This window comes from Monodelphis domestica, chromosome 2, assembly GCF_027887165.1.
Source record: "Monodelphis domestica isolate mMonDom1 chromosome 2, mMonDom1.pri, whole genome shotgun sequence".
Taxonomy (NCBI): domain Eukaryota; kingdom Metazoa; phylum Chordata; class Mammalia; order Didelphimorphia; family Didelphidae; genus Monodelphis; species Monodelphis domestica.
In genome coordinates this window covers 527,764,150-527,780,316 of record NC_077228.1, presented here as the reverse complement: position 1 = coordinate 527,780,316, position 16,167 = coordinate 527,764,150, and the positions used below count along the sequence as shown (strand labels likewise).

Sequence of the window (16,167 nt, the reverse complement as noted above, 5' to 3'; positions counted from 1 at the left end):
TGCTTGTGGTGACTGTTTTGCACTTTTCAGACTTCACTAGGACACAGTGATAGAGGTGATGGCTTTTTTCTTGTTCATTTCCTATTTTTTTGAATTGTTAACTATTTTGAATTGGTCAAATTGGAATTGCTCTGATGGCCTAAAGTGGTTTTCTTCCCCCCCCCCCAACATTAAAAAAAGCGATCTGACTACATATGAACTACTGATGTTACAATGACTTAAAAAGAAAATGAAACCTTTCCTTCTGTCTTATAATCAATGCCATATTGGTTCCAGGGCAGAAGAGTGATAAGAGTTAGGCAACGAAAGTGATTTTCTCAGGGTCAAAGAGCTAGGAAGTATCTGAGGGGTTTTGAACCCCTCAGGACTTCCTGACTCTGGGTCTGGCTCTCAATTCACTGAGCCACCTTGCTGTTCCACTATTGAAATGATTAAAAAACCCTTTACCTTCCATCTTAGAATCCATATTGTGTATTGGTTCTAAGGCAAAGAAGTGGCAAAGGGGATTAAGTGACTTGCTCAAGGTCACACAGCTGAAATGACTTCTAATCAGTAACTAGTTACTTATTCAGATAACTTTCATTTTTTTAAACATGTAGATGTGAATTTTATTAGATCCAGTACATTCAAACTCTTATTGACCATCACAAAATTATAAATTCAGAGCTAGAAGAAATCATAGAGGCCATTTAATTCACTCTCCACATTTTACAGTTGAGGAAACTGAGGCTGAGACAAAATAATTTGCTTGGAGTCAACAGGTATTAAGTATCCGAGATGGAATTTGACTCAGGTCTTCTTGACTTCAGGTTGGGTACCCTATCCACTACAGCTCTGTTGGCAAACCTATGGTATATATACCAGAGTGTGCCGGAGGGGGCTGCTCCCCTGCCCCTCTCCACTGCACCTGCCCTTCTGCTCAGCAGATCAATGGGAGCTCTCCCTTGGAGTAAGGCAGGGGGTCTCACATATGGTGTGAGGGTTGTACTTTGGGCACTCAGTCTCCAAAAGGTTCACCATCACTACACTACAGCATACTGCCTCTCTAAATGGTAGTTATGAGTAGCCAGCTTATAAGCTTTTGGCCTCTTTCATTTCATTATCCTGAGTTGTCTCTTCCAACAGTTTTTTTCAGTATCTTCCCAATGCCCACCTTTGCACTGAAGTTACCAAGTGCCAAGGCGAATGTTGACTCAAATTTGGAGGGGCCGATCAAGTTCTTTGTAGAATTTCTTCACTTTTTTATCTCCTGCAAGAGAAACTGGAGCAGAAGTTTCAGTGGATAGATCACCAGACTTGGAGTCAAGAAGACCTGAGTGTGAGCCCTACCTGAGACACTAACCAGCTCTGTGACCCCGGATGAGTGAGTCATTTGCCCTCATCTCTAAAATGAGAAGTTGGACCCTAATATCTCTTCTGGATCTATGTCTATCGACCGATGAAGTCACTTAACTTCCATAGACCTTGGTTTTCTCATCTATAAAAAGAAGGGGTTGGATTTGATCACAGAGCTGGTTAGTGTCTCAGGTAGGGCTCACACTCAGGTCTTCTTGACTCCAAGTCTGGTGATCTATCCACTGAAACTGCTGCTCCAGTTTCTCTTGCAGGAGATAAAAAAGTGAAGAAATTCTACAAAGAACTTGATCGGCCCCTCCAAATTTGAGTCAACATTCGCCTTGGCACTTGGTAACTTCAGTGCAAAGGTGGGCATGGGAAGATACTGAAAAAACTGCTGGAAGAGACAACTCAGGATAATGAAATGAAAGAGGCCAAAAGCTCATAAGCTCTTATGGACTATTTTCATGATGATCAGTTTGCGGAGGAAACTCTGTTTCTTGATTACCTTTGAATGCAAAGACAAAATGAACTCCCCTAGTCACCTTGATGAAGGAAATGTATGGGATCCCTTCTGCTGCAATGTTACTCTATTTTGATTTTCAACCATAGCAAGAATGCCAATACGGCTATGAGTCATTTCCTCCTAATTTCCTCTAGTACTATATCTGCTTATTGATTGATGGACAAAAATGGCACATTTAAAGCATTAACAATTAAATTAAGGGCCCGTCAATGTTCTAGAAGCTGAATGATTCTTTGCTCCCCATCTGTACCCTTGATTTTAGGGTTCGGTTGCCATCATTGCAAAAGGGGGAAATGCCTTCATGGGGCTGAGGGTACTGTTTGCTATTTTTATCTTGTATCATGAGTTGTTCTGGCCAAAACATTCCTCTCCTAGTGGCTAACCTCATGGCAACTCTCCAGCCCTAAAATTCTGTATTCTAATGATGGTATGGATGATTGGTAATGGGGGTAGTGTGTGAAGATTTCCCTCCAGCCCCTGGGTCCCTTACTAGCTTTGGGAATGTGCATCACCCCATCTACAAACCAGTTGTTGCCCTTTCCTCACCTTAAGGGTTGGGGACATCCAAGGTCTCTGGGGACTCCACAGCTACAAATGGCCCAGGAATTATGTTGTAATCAAAACTTCCTGTCAGTGATATCTCTTATGCTTTGGCATTTCTGCAAACCCCAAATAAAGGATGGCGAGGAGGATGCCAGGGGAAGTGGGGGGTGGCAAGTGTCTGAAACCTTCAGCTGCTGGTGGCATCAGTCAAAGGGACCATGGCTGGAATGCCGGATCCCTATTAAGCCTAAAAGACCTGTTTGTTTATCTGTGTTCAAATGGCACTTGGAAATAACAACAGTTAGAATGTCTCTAAGGCAGTGAACGTTGGGGATAACCTTGTTAGTTTGGTTCTGTTCCTTCGTCATACTCTGAGCCCCCATCCCTGGTGACCAGGTGCTATTTGTCCTAATGAGACCACAGAGGGTAGTATGCATTGATTAGTGCAAACTCATTATTGCCCCTGGAAAAATAGCTTAGCTCCCTGGCCCTAGTGTGGGGATGGGAGCATTTTATGCAGGACAGGCAGCAAACATTTTTCAATAATGATGCAGTGTGTGCAGTATTTACAAGGCTTCTTTGCCTAGAGTGTCTGATAATCAGTACAAACAGGGAAGTAAAGGGTAGGCTGGTTCACTACACACTGACTTGGGGGAAAAAATCCATCTAATGCATGTAGCCCTACCAAGTTTAGGAAGTCAAATAAGGAGCAAGGCCATCTGCAAATGTCAGGCCTGGCCTCAGTTCAGGCTGCATGGCGGTAACCAACTTTGTCAAGAGTGGCCCTCTTCAAACTGGAAAGAATGAATGTGCAAACACAGACAATATCTGCTATGGGTGGCGGAGGCAGAAGAGCTCTCTGCCTAAGGATTTCGCAGCTCCTTTCCCTCACTACAATTCCATGATTCCATGTGGAGTTGGGTACATTACTTTCTCTCTCTCTGCCTCAATTTTTTCCTCTTTAAATGAGGGGATTGGACTAAATGATTGCTAAGGTCCTATGACATTATGTGTGGCCTTGGGGAAAATCATAATCTTCTCAGGCCTCAGTTTCCTTATCTGTAGAGTGAGAGGTTTGACTTCAAAAGTCTTTGAGGTCCTCCAAGCTCTTGAGCTGGTTTTTGTGGTCTCATTACAGGATTTGGAGCTAAGGTGGTAAGTACAGAGAAAAGGAAAAAAAAAGGGCAGCTAGTTGGTACCCTAGCAGATAGAATGCCAGGCTCTACTAGAGTCAGGAAGACCCAAGTTCAAATCCAGCCTCAGACACTTACTTGCTGTGTGACCCTGGGAAAGTCTCTTAATACTGTTTGCCTCAGTATTTTTATCTGTAAAACAAGCTGGGGAAGGAAATGGCAAACCACTCTAGTCTTTGCCAAGAAAACCCCAAATAGGGTCATGAAGAGGCAGACATGACTGAAAGTGACCAAATAACAACAGTGAAAAGAGTCATTGGACCTGAATTCATGTTCTTATTCTGTTCTTAGCTATAGGACCCTGGCTGGGCAAGATACAGCAAAGGGTCACAAAAGGGGCTTTAGAGGCCCCAAAGGCTAGTCTCCTCATTTTACAGAGGAGGAAACTGAGTCACAGAGCAGTCAAGTGACTGTGGGTTTTGAATCCAGTCCCCTCTTTACTATACCAAACATCAACTGTATTTACTTGATCCTCATCTTCATAAAGGGGAGATTGGGGGAAAAAATAAAGCAATAAGGTTGGCCTAGGAAGTCCTTTTCTACTCAGAGTCCGTGATAATATGATTCTCTGACCTTGCAATAAAATGTTAGGAGAAACACAGGATAAACGAGAATTTGATGTGGATAAAAAGTAATGCGAGCATGGCCAGATTCTTCCCATATAGGACATATGGTTCTACTAAATGAGCCTGCTGTCAGCAGGGCAGAACATCAAAACTGCCACCTATCCAGACACCTTGGCCAGAACAAATGGTCAGCAATGCTCTGGCATTTCAGCTGGGTCCTTTCCCCAAGGGAGGACCAGCTGGTCTTTTGTATTTCTTGGATAAATTAATTACACACTAGAATTAATTAGCCATGAGTTATAATTAATCTTCTGGTGAATTTGGAGTATTCAGGTGAAGACAGTTCAGTCATTATGTCAGACAATTAATTTATTAACTGCTACACCTATTTATTAATTTATCTAACAAGTATCTTTAGGGAGTGTCCATTCTAGGCATTGTCCTGGGTGTTGTTGGAGATAAGAAAAGACTGTTTGAATTGGTTGCTCCCTTCCAAAACTTTTTATGACTCAGTGGTAGAGTGGTTTGGAGTCCAAGGAAGGACCTGAGTTCTAATTTCCACTCTATTCCTACCCACATGACCCTGGAGAAGTTCTGGTTTTGATCCTGGCCTTCATGATCCAGATCTGTGGCAGAAAGCCGCGATGCAAACCCAACCCTCTTTTTATGCACGAGAAGGATGCATTTGGGGGACAGCCAAGGAAAGCAGTTGGCTTAAAGTGGAGAGCTTGTGTTGAGGCTGGAGGAGACAGAAGATGGTGGTAGCATTGACTAGAAATAAAGAAGGTCCTCTGAAAGGGTTCGTTATTTGGGGTCATTGCATTCCTGCTGTTTAGCTTGGCTCCTGGGAAGTATTTAATCCATTCTTCTGGATTCACGACTAATGAATGAATTTTGACTTTCAACTGTTAATTCTGGAGAATTTTGAGCCAAGGGAGGTGACTGATCTTTTTTAAAAGGGGAACAATGCAGTGATAATAGTTTGTAGAGCTCTCAGGAGGATCAGATGAGATGCTGTGTGTTCAAAGTGCTTCCCAAACCCTAACGCACTTTGCAAATATAGTTAATATGATGAAGAAGAAAGCATCCCAGACAACCTATTTACTCCAGTTGGAAATGAGGAGGCAAGGAGGGATGCTAGCTTGGATCCTATTTTACACCTCAAGAAACTTAGGGTCAGGGTGTCCAGATGACTTGGCTTATCCAAAAACACAGAAGAAACAAGGAATCAGAATTTGAACCTAGAACCTCTGACTCCAAATTCAGGTTTTTTTTTTTTTTGCTGAGTTGGCCATTAAGTGGACATGAGGAATGGAGATGGATGAGTCACAGATGACTGAGAGGACTGTGGTAAAACTGATGGCAATAAGAAAGGGAAAGCTTTTGGGAGGTCAAAAGAAGTGATCCATTTAGTTTGGGACTTGAGTTCTGTGGCATTTGTGAGAAAGGGAAAAAACCCATGATAAATATCTGAGACAATGCAGAGGTGATCTGTATACTGTGAGTGATATGATACCCGAGGTTCTGGGATAGAGATGAAACCTACAGATGGAATACTATTACCTAAAGAAAAAATACAGAGGAGGATTCTGAGGATGGAATTTTGAGTAATGTCCTCCATTAGGAGACAAGGGGAGGAAAAAGAAACAACAGAAGATGCAGAGAGATAGGAATGGAACCAAGAGAGAACACTGCCATGGAAACCAAGAGAGGAAATGGTTTTGAAAAAAGATTGATGGTGTCAAATGCTGCTAAGACATCTACCAAGGTTAGAGGTTATGGAGACTTGATCTGGTATTGCCCTGCTATAGGAAACTCTTGAGAGAACTTCCACTACTGATGTAAGTTGGTACCACCTCTGCAACTTCGAGTATTAGAGCCCAGAATCCCACAGCTAGCATAACTTAGGTATAGAACCTAATCACATCTAGGTGGCATGATGGATAGAGCACAGGGCTTGGAATCAGGAAGACTCATCGTCCTCAGTTCCAATATGTCCTCCAACACTTACTAGGTGGACAAGCCATGTAACTCTGTTAGCCCCAGTGCCTCATTTTAAAACGAGTTAAGGAAAGCAGGTTGACATTGGAGTCAAAAAGACTGAGTTCAAGTCCTGCCTCTGACACTTCCTAGATGTAGGTCACTTAACTCTTGGTGCCCCAACCAACCTGTTAGACTCTAAATTACATGGGAGTTGCCAAACTTGCATTGGCATCACATGGAATCAGGTTTGTACAGACATAGGTGATATACATGATACACATATGTGTACACACATCCCTATGAACATTATATGTACTCACAGAAATGAGTTGGCCTCTAACTCTTCTGTGGGACGATAAGGGAAGTGGGATTGCCCCAAGGTTCCAAGAAAACCTCTCTGATAATGATGAAAAAAAGAACAGCACTGTCTTGCCTTTGTTGTTCCTTTTCTCTCTTTGTCTACTTTCTGTCATGGGATGAGCAAGGCAGAGAGGTTGAGAGATGGACCACGGAATCCCTACTGAGCTGCGAAAGGCAGAGACAGTGACATGACCACTGGTGTCCAGTTGATCAGACCTTCGAAGACCAGCAGGCACTATGGCTCTAGCAGCCTTGTGAGCTGGGGGTAAGGGAAGAGGAAAAAAGATTACTTTCTTACTTTCCGTGGACCCTTAAGAGTGAGAGAGGATAGTAGGAATCTGCCTTTCTCCATTCCTCTTTATTAGACAGGGGTGTGCAGGCTAGGAACATATCACTGAGCTCGGAACAGAAAACAGTGACTTTCCTATTTTAATATTTGATCAATATTTCATCTCGAGGACTAGAGCAAAGGAGAACGAGAATTTTAAAAAGAAAAGCTACTTCTGAAGTGGAATTGGGAGCAGCACCACCATGATTAGAGTGACCCATTCATTCGCAGACTTGAGCGACCTCTCGTGGCCAGCAGTGAAACTGAAGCATGTTAAAAAGATCCTCAGGGTGGCATATGTCTCAAAGTGGCTTTGCCTTAGATAGTGTGCCCCTTGGTGGTGGACCTCTATATTGAGCCCTGAGCTAAGTCAAATCCCTTGACCAGATGACAAGATTTTTACCAATTATATCACATAAGAATGCCAAAACGGATTCATCTATATATCAGTTATGCTTATGTCATGATTTTTGCTATTTGGATACCTTTACAATCTCTTTCCCCTGGGTTTGTACCCCAAAGAGATCATAGGGGAAAAAACCTGTACAAGAATATTCATAGCTGCGCTCTTTGTGGTGGCAAAAACTGAAAAATGAGGGGATGCCCTTCGAGAGGGGAATGGCTGGATACATTGTAGTATCTGTCGATGATGGAACACTATTGTGCTATAAGGAATAATGAACTGGAGGGATTCTATGTGAACTGGAACGACCTCCAGGAATTGACGCAGAGTGAGAGGAGCAGAACCAGGAGAACATATACACAAGAGACTGATATACTATGGCACTATCTAATGTAATTGGCTTTGCTACTAGCAGTAATGCAATGACCCAGGACAATTGTGAAGGATTTATGAGAAAGAATGTATCTACCTCTAGAGAAAGAACTGTGGGAGCAGAAACACAGAAGAAAAACAACTGCTTGATCACATGGTTCAATGGGGATATGATTGGGGATATAGACTCTAAATGATCACTCTATCGCAAATCTTAATAATATGGAAATAGATCTTGATCAATGATACATGTAAAATCCAGTGGAATTGCTCATTGGCTATGGAAAGGGGGTGGGATAAGGGGAGGGAAAGAACATGAATCATGTAGCCATGGAAAAATATTCTTAAATAAAAAAAGATAAAAAACAATCTCTTTCCCTTTCTTTCTCTTTTCTTTTTTCTATCTCTCTCCTTCCTTTTTTCCCTTCCTCCCTCTTTTCCTTCCTTCTTGAAAAAAATCAAATTTCATCAACTCATCATTTGTTTCTATATTACTATAGATCCTTAAAACTGCCTTTAATTGTATTATTCTTTAATAAGTTTTCCTTTTGAAAAACTCCAACCTCGTTTGATTAATTTTTTTCACTTACCTGGGCTCATGATAGATTTTATTGGGTCTGTGCACCTCTAGAGCCCAAGAATAGTTTGCTAATGGACAGATCATTTCCAGAGTCAGGGGAAGAAGGGAAATGGGAAACCAATAGGGGAGGAATTGGGACCAGGCACAGATGCTGTCCTTTCCTCATCTCAGCTATTCTCTCATTAGAAGGAAAGAAAGATTCCTGGTCAACTCACCACACCAATAGAGAAATAGTTATTGAACGTGCAGTATGAAGCAACATCCTCTCCACCTTTGGGGGTGATGTCAAGTTGCCATCGATCCAGCATCACCTCGGAACTTTGCTCAATGTCCTTTAGGACTTTGGTCAAACTGCCACCTTCGTAACCTAGGGAGCATCACATTATATTCACCATTACATCAGAAACAGTCAACATGTCAGCAAAGACAACAGGTCAGCCATCAGCACAGACATAGAGCACTTTTAATACATTGTTGGTGGTTTGGCAGATGGCTCTAAATGGGATGGGTTCTGAAGAACAATATGGCCATGATAGGATCATGAAACTGATTATGAATTTTGATCCAGTCACACCATTTCTAGGCCTCTCTCTCTAAAACATCATAAGAAAGGAGAAAGAGAATTTAACTGTAAAAACATAATTATCCATAGCTGTTCTACTGATAATGGCAAAGAATGGAAAACAACCTATATGTCCCCAGTTTGAAAACAGTTGGATAAATTAGTTATATTGATTTAATGAAATATTATAAGGCTAGAAAGTGATAACTATACAACATCCAAGGAAATGAGGAAAGGCCTTGGTGAGATTGGACAGAGAGAACTCAGAAGTCTGTGTTCAGCTATGTAAGAAAGAAAAGAAAGGAAAATGAAAGGACCAGTTATAAGTCTAATGGTGCTAGAACTGGAGTCAATCGCAGATGGAGACTTAGAAAAAAAATCTTTTTTGTTCTTTGCTGGCCAATAGTTGTGCCTTGTTAACGGTGAAGGGTTTGGGATAAGATTTTGGCCTTTGTTTTCTTTATTTGACTTTTTGTGTTTGTTGAGAGAATTGTTCAATTTGTATTAGAGATAAAGACTGGCATGTGATTTCATTGACAGAAAGAGCTACTGGGGGAGGAAACTCCCTCTACCAATGGAAGCTGCCCCCTTCTCTGCAATATAAGGTCTTAGAGAATTCTTTGGGAGCACTGAGAGATACATAACTTATTGTGAGTTATACAGCCTCTCAGGGAAGTCTGCTTGGTGGCCAGATCAAGTCTGACCTGTTGCCTCTCAGTTTATATATTATAGTTAATAACAATTATTATTATAATCATAGTGGATATAGAGCAGGACTCTGAATCAGATAGACCTGTGTTTGAGTCTTGCCTCTATTGCTTCATGCTTGTATGATCCTGGGTGAGTCATTTCACCTTTCAGCAAACTCTTTAAGACTATAGAGTAAGTGCCCATTCACATTGGAAAGGAAAGAAGAAAGAAAGGAAGGAAGGAAGGGCATCACTAGGAGCTCTCTACATTCATGAAATCCCATGCCCATTAACAAATAACAATGAAAAACAGACCTAGGTCTACATGTCCAAGGTTGAAAGAATGTCCTGGGATCACAGGCTTGGAGGATGGTGGAGGTTAGGAGGTGGGTATAATGCCGGACACATAGCAGGTACTTGATGAATGCTCCATCACTATCAATCCATCCATCCATCAATAACCATTTATCAGGTACCTAATACTTGTCAGGCACTGTGATAAGCTCTGGGATTGCAAAAACACTGAGTCGAGGCTCAGGGTACTTACATTCTGATGGGGATCGGAGTGAAGATGTAAAAAAAAGATAGCCTCTACAGAGTAGATGGGAGATAATATGGAAGAAGTGGGGAGAGAGTTGGAGATCCTGGAAAGGGTCTACTGAAGAAGGTGGGATTTGAAGTGAGTCTTGGAGAAAGCCAGAGACTGGAGAGGAGAAGAGAGAACATTCTGGGTGTGGGGGAACAACAGGCACAAAGGCAAGGCATTGGGGAATTCCTTGGTAGCATGTGAGACCAGCGTCATCTAGAATGGAAGGGAGGTCCTTCAGTGCCAAACAAAGGATTCCATCTTTGCTTTTAGAAGTAAGAGGAAGCCACTGTGTTTGCTTGAGTTGATGGGTGACATCATCAGACCTACACTTCAGCAAAATCACTTTTGTGTCTATGTGAAGGATGGACTGAAGATGTAGACAGACTTGAGCCAGGAAGAATAATCAGAGGGCTTTTCAATGGCACAGGTAGGAAGTGATGAGGACCTGCAACAGGTGTGTGTGTGAGGGGAAAACTGATGTACCTGAGAAGTGTGGTGAAGATAGAAATGATATGGTTAGGCAACATCATGGCTATCTGGGGTGAGCAAGAGAGAGAGGATTAGAAGGTTGCCACCAAGTATTATTAGAACTTTGCTCCAGGGCACCACATTTAGTGGGACAGCTAAGAGGCTCAATAGTTAAAGCATTAGACTTGGGGTTAGGAAACCCTGAGTTCATATCTAGCTGTGTGAACCCTAACCCTGACCCTAAATTTGCATTTATTAGCTTTATGACCCAGGGCAAGTCACTGAACCCTGTTGCCTCAGTTTACTCATCTGCAAATGAACTGGAGGAGGAAATGGCCAAATGACTCCAGTATCTTTGTCAAGAGAAAACCCCAAAGGAGTCATGAAGAGTTGGATGTGATTGAAAATGGCCAAATACTAGATGTTGAATTTCAAATCTTTGCCCATTTTCCTCCAACATAGAAACAGGAGAGCATAGCATCTAGTTAGCAATAAGATTTGGTTAAAAGAGGAAGCAGTCAGTCTGGGAACTGAGGTCAACTCTAATTTGCCCCAGCTGGAGGCTAACTAGCCAGCAGTGACCTAGCACCAGTCCTGGTTTCTGTCCTTGGTCCTGACTCCACACTTCTATGTGGCCCCTGTCCTTGGAGATGGTTGGGCCATTTGCTGCCCCTGTGAGTACTTCCGGTTAGTGTTCCACCCATGTAGCTGACAGCACTGCTAGATTGAAAATTCCCTGAGGGCAGGGGTTGTGTGTTCTCTAGATTCCTTTTCTCTCCCCATTCAGCACATAGGAAGGAGGCACTAACTTAAAGAGACTGAATAGAATGGTAAAAGCCACCTGCCACTTGGATACCTCAGAAAGACAATGGCAGGGGTTTGGAATTTACTGCCTGGAGGGAAGGAGTCAGGGAGGGCTGACCCACTCCCCACATGATAGGAGATCTCCATGGTACCAGTCCTGTCTTACTTAATAAGAACACTCTATATTACTTTTAGTGATGCCTAATGGGGAAGGCACTGGAGGTGGAGTCAGGGAGATAAGGGTTCAAATCCCACCTCAGCTACTTACTAAAATTTTATGATCAGGGGATGGTATGGGGTGGCATTTTCTTCTGAGGAGTCATCCTCTCCCTCTCTATCTTCTGATCCTGTCCCCCATCCCTCTTTCAATATCCAAGCTGTTGCCAAGTCTTGTCATTTCTACCTCCTCAAAATCTTCATATCCTTTGTATCCAGCTCCTTTTCTCTGTTCCACCATTCTGGTCCAGTTCCTCACCACTTCTTGTCTCAACTTTTTACATTAGCCTCTGAACTGGTCTCTGTAGAGCCAATCTCTTGTCTCTCCAGTACATTTTCCACACAACTACCAAACTGGTCTTTCTAATGTGCAGGTCATTCTCTTGCTCAAAAACATTCAGTAGCTCCCCATTTCCTTCAGAGTACAATAGGAACTCCTCTCTTTGACATTTAAGCCCATTACAGTCTGGCTCCAGTCTATCTCTCCAGGCTGATTAGAAATGATTCTCCTCAAATCCTCTACATTCCAGCCAAATTTGTTCCCAGGAGGTGACATTCTGTCTCCTGTGTGCCTTTTATCTAGGCTAGCATTCCTGGAGTTCTCTGGTTCTATCTCTCTCCCTTTGTCCCCCTCCCTCTCTCCTCTCACTCTGCACTGTGCTAAATAGGAGGCATCTTGTTTCTTCTCCTTGGAATTCCTGAGTCTTCAAGGCTAAATTTAAGTGATCCTTCCTTGGTTCCTCCAGTTGTTGGGGCTCCAACTTTAAATCATTGTGTATTTATTTTTGTATTTAGCCTATTTATCTATGAATGTCATATCTCTCCAACAGAGTATAAGCTCTTCAAGGGCAGGGATTATCTGTTTTTTTTTTAACCTCACTTGTGCAGTGACTGGAACACAGTAGGTGGTTTAATAAATTCTTGTTGATAATAATTATCAATTATTATTACTAATCATTAATAAAACCATCAAACACTAATCATCAATGCATAATAAGATAGTAACTTGCCTCAGGATGATTTTATCTATATAACATTGAACATAAAGACTTGAAAAACAAAATCATGATGATGGTGATAATAACGATAGTAATAACAACAAAAATAATAGTGAGCAGGGCTCCCCCTTTAAGCCCTAAGATTCTGTAGTTGAAATATGTGCTATGTATGGGCAATTCAATGCATTATCCTCATAGACCCTTCTGCCTATGGGTAGATCTCTAATGGGAATAAAATCTCACCACTTCCCCAGCGCAGACACCTGGAAAGGTCATTCCCTGTTCCCAGAGGCAGGATCGCCACTTTTGGATCTTCAATAAAATTAATCTTATCTGTAATCCAATGGAAGAAAAGGCATTGGTATGAGAGAGCATCAGATTTGGTCAATGGACCCCACCCAATGGACTACTGACTTCATGGTATTTAGTGACAGTTGACCAAGATAGGGTGAAAAATAGAAACAGTGAGTGAGATTTAGGTCCCCACAGCTACTCCAACAGATGGTGCAAAGTGAAAATACCCTCATTTCCCCCTTAGCTAGCCAGTAGATTTCCTGGTAAAATTCTCATAAGAAGGATGTTAGAATAAAAGTAGGTAGAATTCGATCTGATGGTTCCCAGCATCTATCTGGTATGGTCCATGAAGTAGGTACCCACTACCAAAAAAGCAACACTGTCTCTACTATTTGGCTCCCAGAGGGAAGGGGACACCAGAGAGGCTTCTTAGTCAAAACATCAACTCCCCATCAAAATCCTTATCATGGGATGCATGTCTGCCAGTGGCATCACACAACTTTAGAGTGAGAAGGAACCTTGAAGGCTAGTGTGTCTAACCCTTTCCTTATCTTCCTCTTCATCAGACCTTATCATCTTCTTCATCAGAAATAAATGGTCATTTAGTTTCCATTTTAAGAACTCTAATAAGGGGGAGCCAATTTCTTCCTAAAGCCACCCACCTTACCTTTTCTTTTCTTTCTATTTAATCCTTACCTTCCATCTTAGGTTCAATACTGTTTATTGGTTCTAAGGCAGAAGCACAGTAAGGGCTAGGCAATGGGGATTAAATGACTTGCCCAGGGTCTCACAGCTAGGAAGTGTCTGAGGCCAGATTTGAACCCAGGACCTCCCATCTCTGGGCTTGGCTCTCAATCCACTGATCCACCCAGATTCCCCTCACTACCTTTTCTAAGCTCTAGTTCTTAGGCAACTTATCCTTGCATGGGGCTGAAAAAGTGGCAGCACGGAAGAATGGGTATAGAGCTGGCACAGGAGTCAGGAATACATACAGGCTTTCAAACTCAGGGCAAGGTTCAAACAGCAGCTGTTGATGACATTGGTAGAGGGAATTTCTTTATTGGAACTTTCATTCACTTTTGTGACCTCACCAACCTCTACAGGTCTCAGTTTCCTTTTCTGTAAAATGAAGGTTCTCTAAGGGCTTTTCTAATGCTAGATCAGGGGTTTTAAAACTGGGACCCCCTGACAGATATTGGGAGGGAGTAGTATGAACTTGGATGGAAAAATAATCATGTATTTATTTCAATATGATTGGTTCCCTTTGTAATCCTCTATATTATATTGTATTTTTGTTTAGTCTTTCAGTCATGTCCATCTCTTCCTGGCCCCATTTGGGATTTTCTTAGCAGAGATATTGGAGTGGCTTGCCATTTCCTTCTCCAGCTCATTTTACAGATGAGGGAACTGAGGCCAAAAGGGTTGGGTTACTTGCCCAAAGCAAATTACTTACCCAGGGCCACAGTTAGTAAGTTTCTGAGATTTGAATTCAGGAAGATGAGTCTTCTTGACTCCAATTCTGGTACTCTGTCGACCTTGCACCTAGCTTTTTCAGTTTATTAGATATATATAGTCCAATGTGTTTTATAATTTTAAAACATGACTCTGAGAAGGGGCCTCTAAGGAGTCTATTGTCTATACTAGATTGCTGCCCAAGGGACTCAGAACACTTGGAAAGGTTAAGACCCCACACTCCAGAACTATGGTCTGATGATTTCTTTTTGGGCGTAGCTAGTATGCTGAATCCATCCTATCCCCTCCTGTCCCATCCTCCCAAATTCTAGGGCCCTTCTGTGTGGCCTTTTGGGAAGTTAGCCTTTCCTTTCTAGTTCCAGTCAGTTTCTCTCTTTTTAAATATATATTTTTAAAATTACATGTTCTAGTCTGCTTCTCTAAGCAGGCGGGCAACCATTCTTTTTCTATTTATAAACGTGAGCTATGAGTATGTTAGTAATAGAAGGAATATTTGATCATGCTGGATTTTTTTCTTTGACTCTGTCTTCTACCTACCACCTCTCCCTTTCTCCCCATTCTGTTACTTACCCAGGGAATCCAATACCCAGCTGACAGTCCCATCCCCTCCACAAATGAGCACACGGAAATTTGGCACTCCACGGAAAAAGTTCAATCTGGGAAGAAAAGGGAAAGTCAAAACAATGCTAGTTTTCTAAGCAGTAGTCAATGTGATGTCAGGTGATTCAGGTGAAAGCTTCCTCTCCCTATCATCCCCCTCGAATATTCCTCAGGATTTGTCAAGGAACTTGGAAGGAACCTTGCCCTTTAGACCAGTAGGGTGCCATTCAGTACTCCATAGTCGTATTGCTTAAATAGTGCTTTTGTGTATAATAAATTCTGAGGGAGTCCCTTAAATGTAAGAAGCAACTTATATAGTGACTACAGCTACATCAGGGTCTCATCCTTTCCCCTTGCTCCAATATTTGATGCCCAGGATGCCCTCCCTCCCCAATTCTCCTTTAGGGAACTAACTGGTTGGTCCTAATGCTCCTCAGGGAGTTCTTTCACCTTCTTCATTATCCTCTTTCTGTATTTAGTGCACTGCCTGAGAAATATCAGGTGCTCAATAAATATATGGGAAGCTAGACTGTGTTCCAGTGGATAGAGTGTGACCCTAGAATCAGGAGGACCTGAGTTTAAATTTTGACTCAGATTCTTGAGCAAGTTACTAAACCCTGTTTGCCTCAGTTTCTCCTCTTGAAATGATCTAGAGAAGGAAGTGGGAAACCATTCCTGCATCTTTTTCAAGACTCCTAAAAGGGTCACAAAGAGTTGGACACAAATGAAAACTACTAAACAGCAAAATAAATGTTTCTTGTCTGATTGACTGGGATTGGGAGTTGGGCTTACCTTCCATATGGTATTGAGGTAGAGTGATGCAGTGAGAGGAATATCTTCCTAGGATTTGGGGTAAGTTGCTTAACCTCCTTGGTCCCAGCTTCCTAATTGGTCAGTAAACATGTAAGAAGGACCTACTGTGTGCCAGGGATTGTGCTGGGGATACAATCACACAATAAAAACAGACCTTCCTTTATGGAGGTTACCTTCCATTTTACTAGTAAAAGGAGGGGTTGGGAATGGAGGTAAAGGTCTCTGAGATCCCTTCCAGCCCTAGATCTAGAAGGCAATGATTCTCTAATTTCTGACAATACCTGCTATCTCCCAGTATAATATTTGAAGTTTATTATTTCCTTTCTTTACCTGAGATATGCTCTGTCCTATGTAAAGATTACTATTGTCCCTGGCGGGGAGCCTGATGATCTGGGCATTAACCCCTATTCGATGGTGAGGCCACTTCAAGCAAATCACTTCCCCCTACTTGGATAGTTAGGTTTCCTGATTA

The 16,167-nt window shown here is 42.2% G+C and overlaps 1 protein-coding gene and 1 long non-coding RNA gene across 13 annotated transcripts in view; one reads left to right on the top strand and one right to left on the bottom strand.

Moving 5' to 3' along the window:
* The window catches only part of DGKG (diacylglycerol kinase gamma), a 298,101-nt gene that overhangs the window by 115,292 nt on the left and 166,642 nt on the right, over positions 1-16,167 (bottom strand). For 8 of the 10 annotated variants that reach the window (XM_056819854.1, XM_056819856.1, XM_056819859.1 and 5 more), the window contains 3 exons: positions 14,853-14,938; positions 12,759-12,848; positions 8,405-8,556 (listed from right to left, as the gene is read on the bottom strand). In XM_056819854.1, coding sequence (XP_056675832.1) covers positions 8,405-8,556; positions 12,759-12,848; positions 14,853-14,938 — 328 coding nt within the window. The remainder of the gene's footprint in view (positions 1-8,404; positions 8,557-12,758; positions 12,849-14,852; positions 14,939-16,167) is intronic. The other 2 variants (XM_056819855.1, XM_056819858.1) reach the window with 1 other exon arrangement.
* LOC103093116 (uncharacterized) overlaps positions 1-16,167 on the top strand; it is a 79,952-nt gene that overhangs the window by 32,242 nt on the left and 31,543 nt on the right. The window lies entirely within an intron of this gene.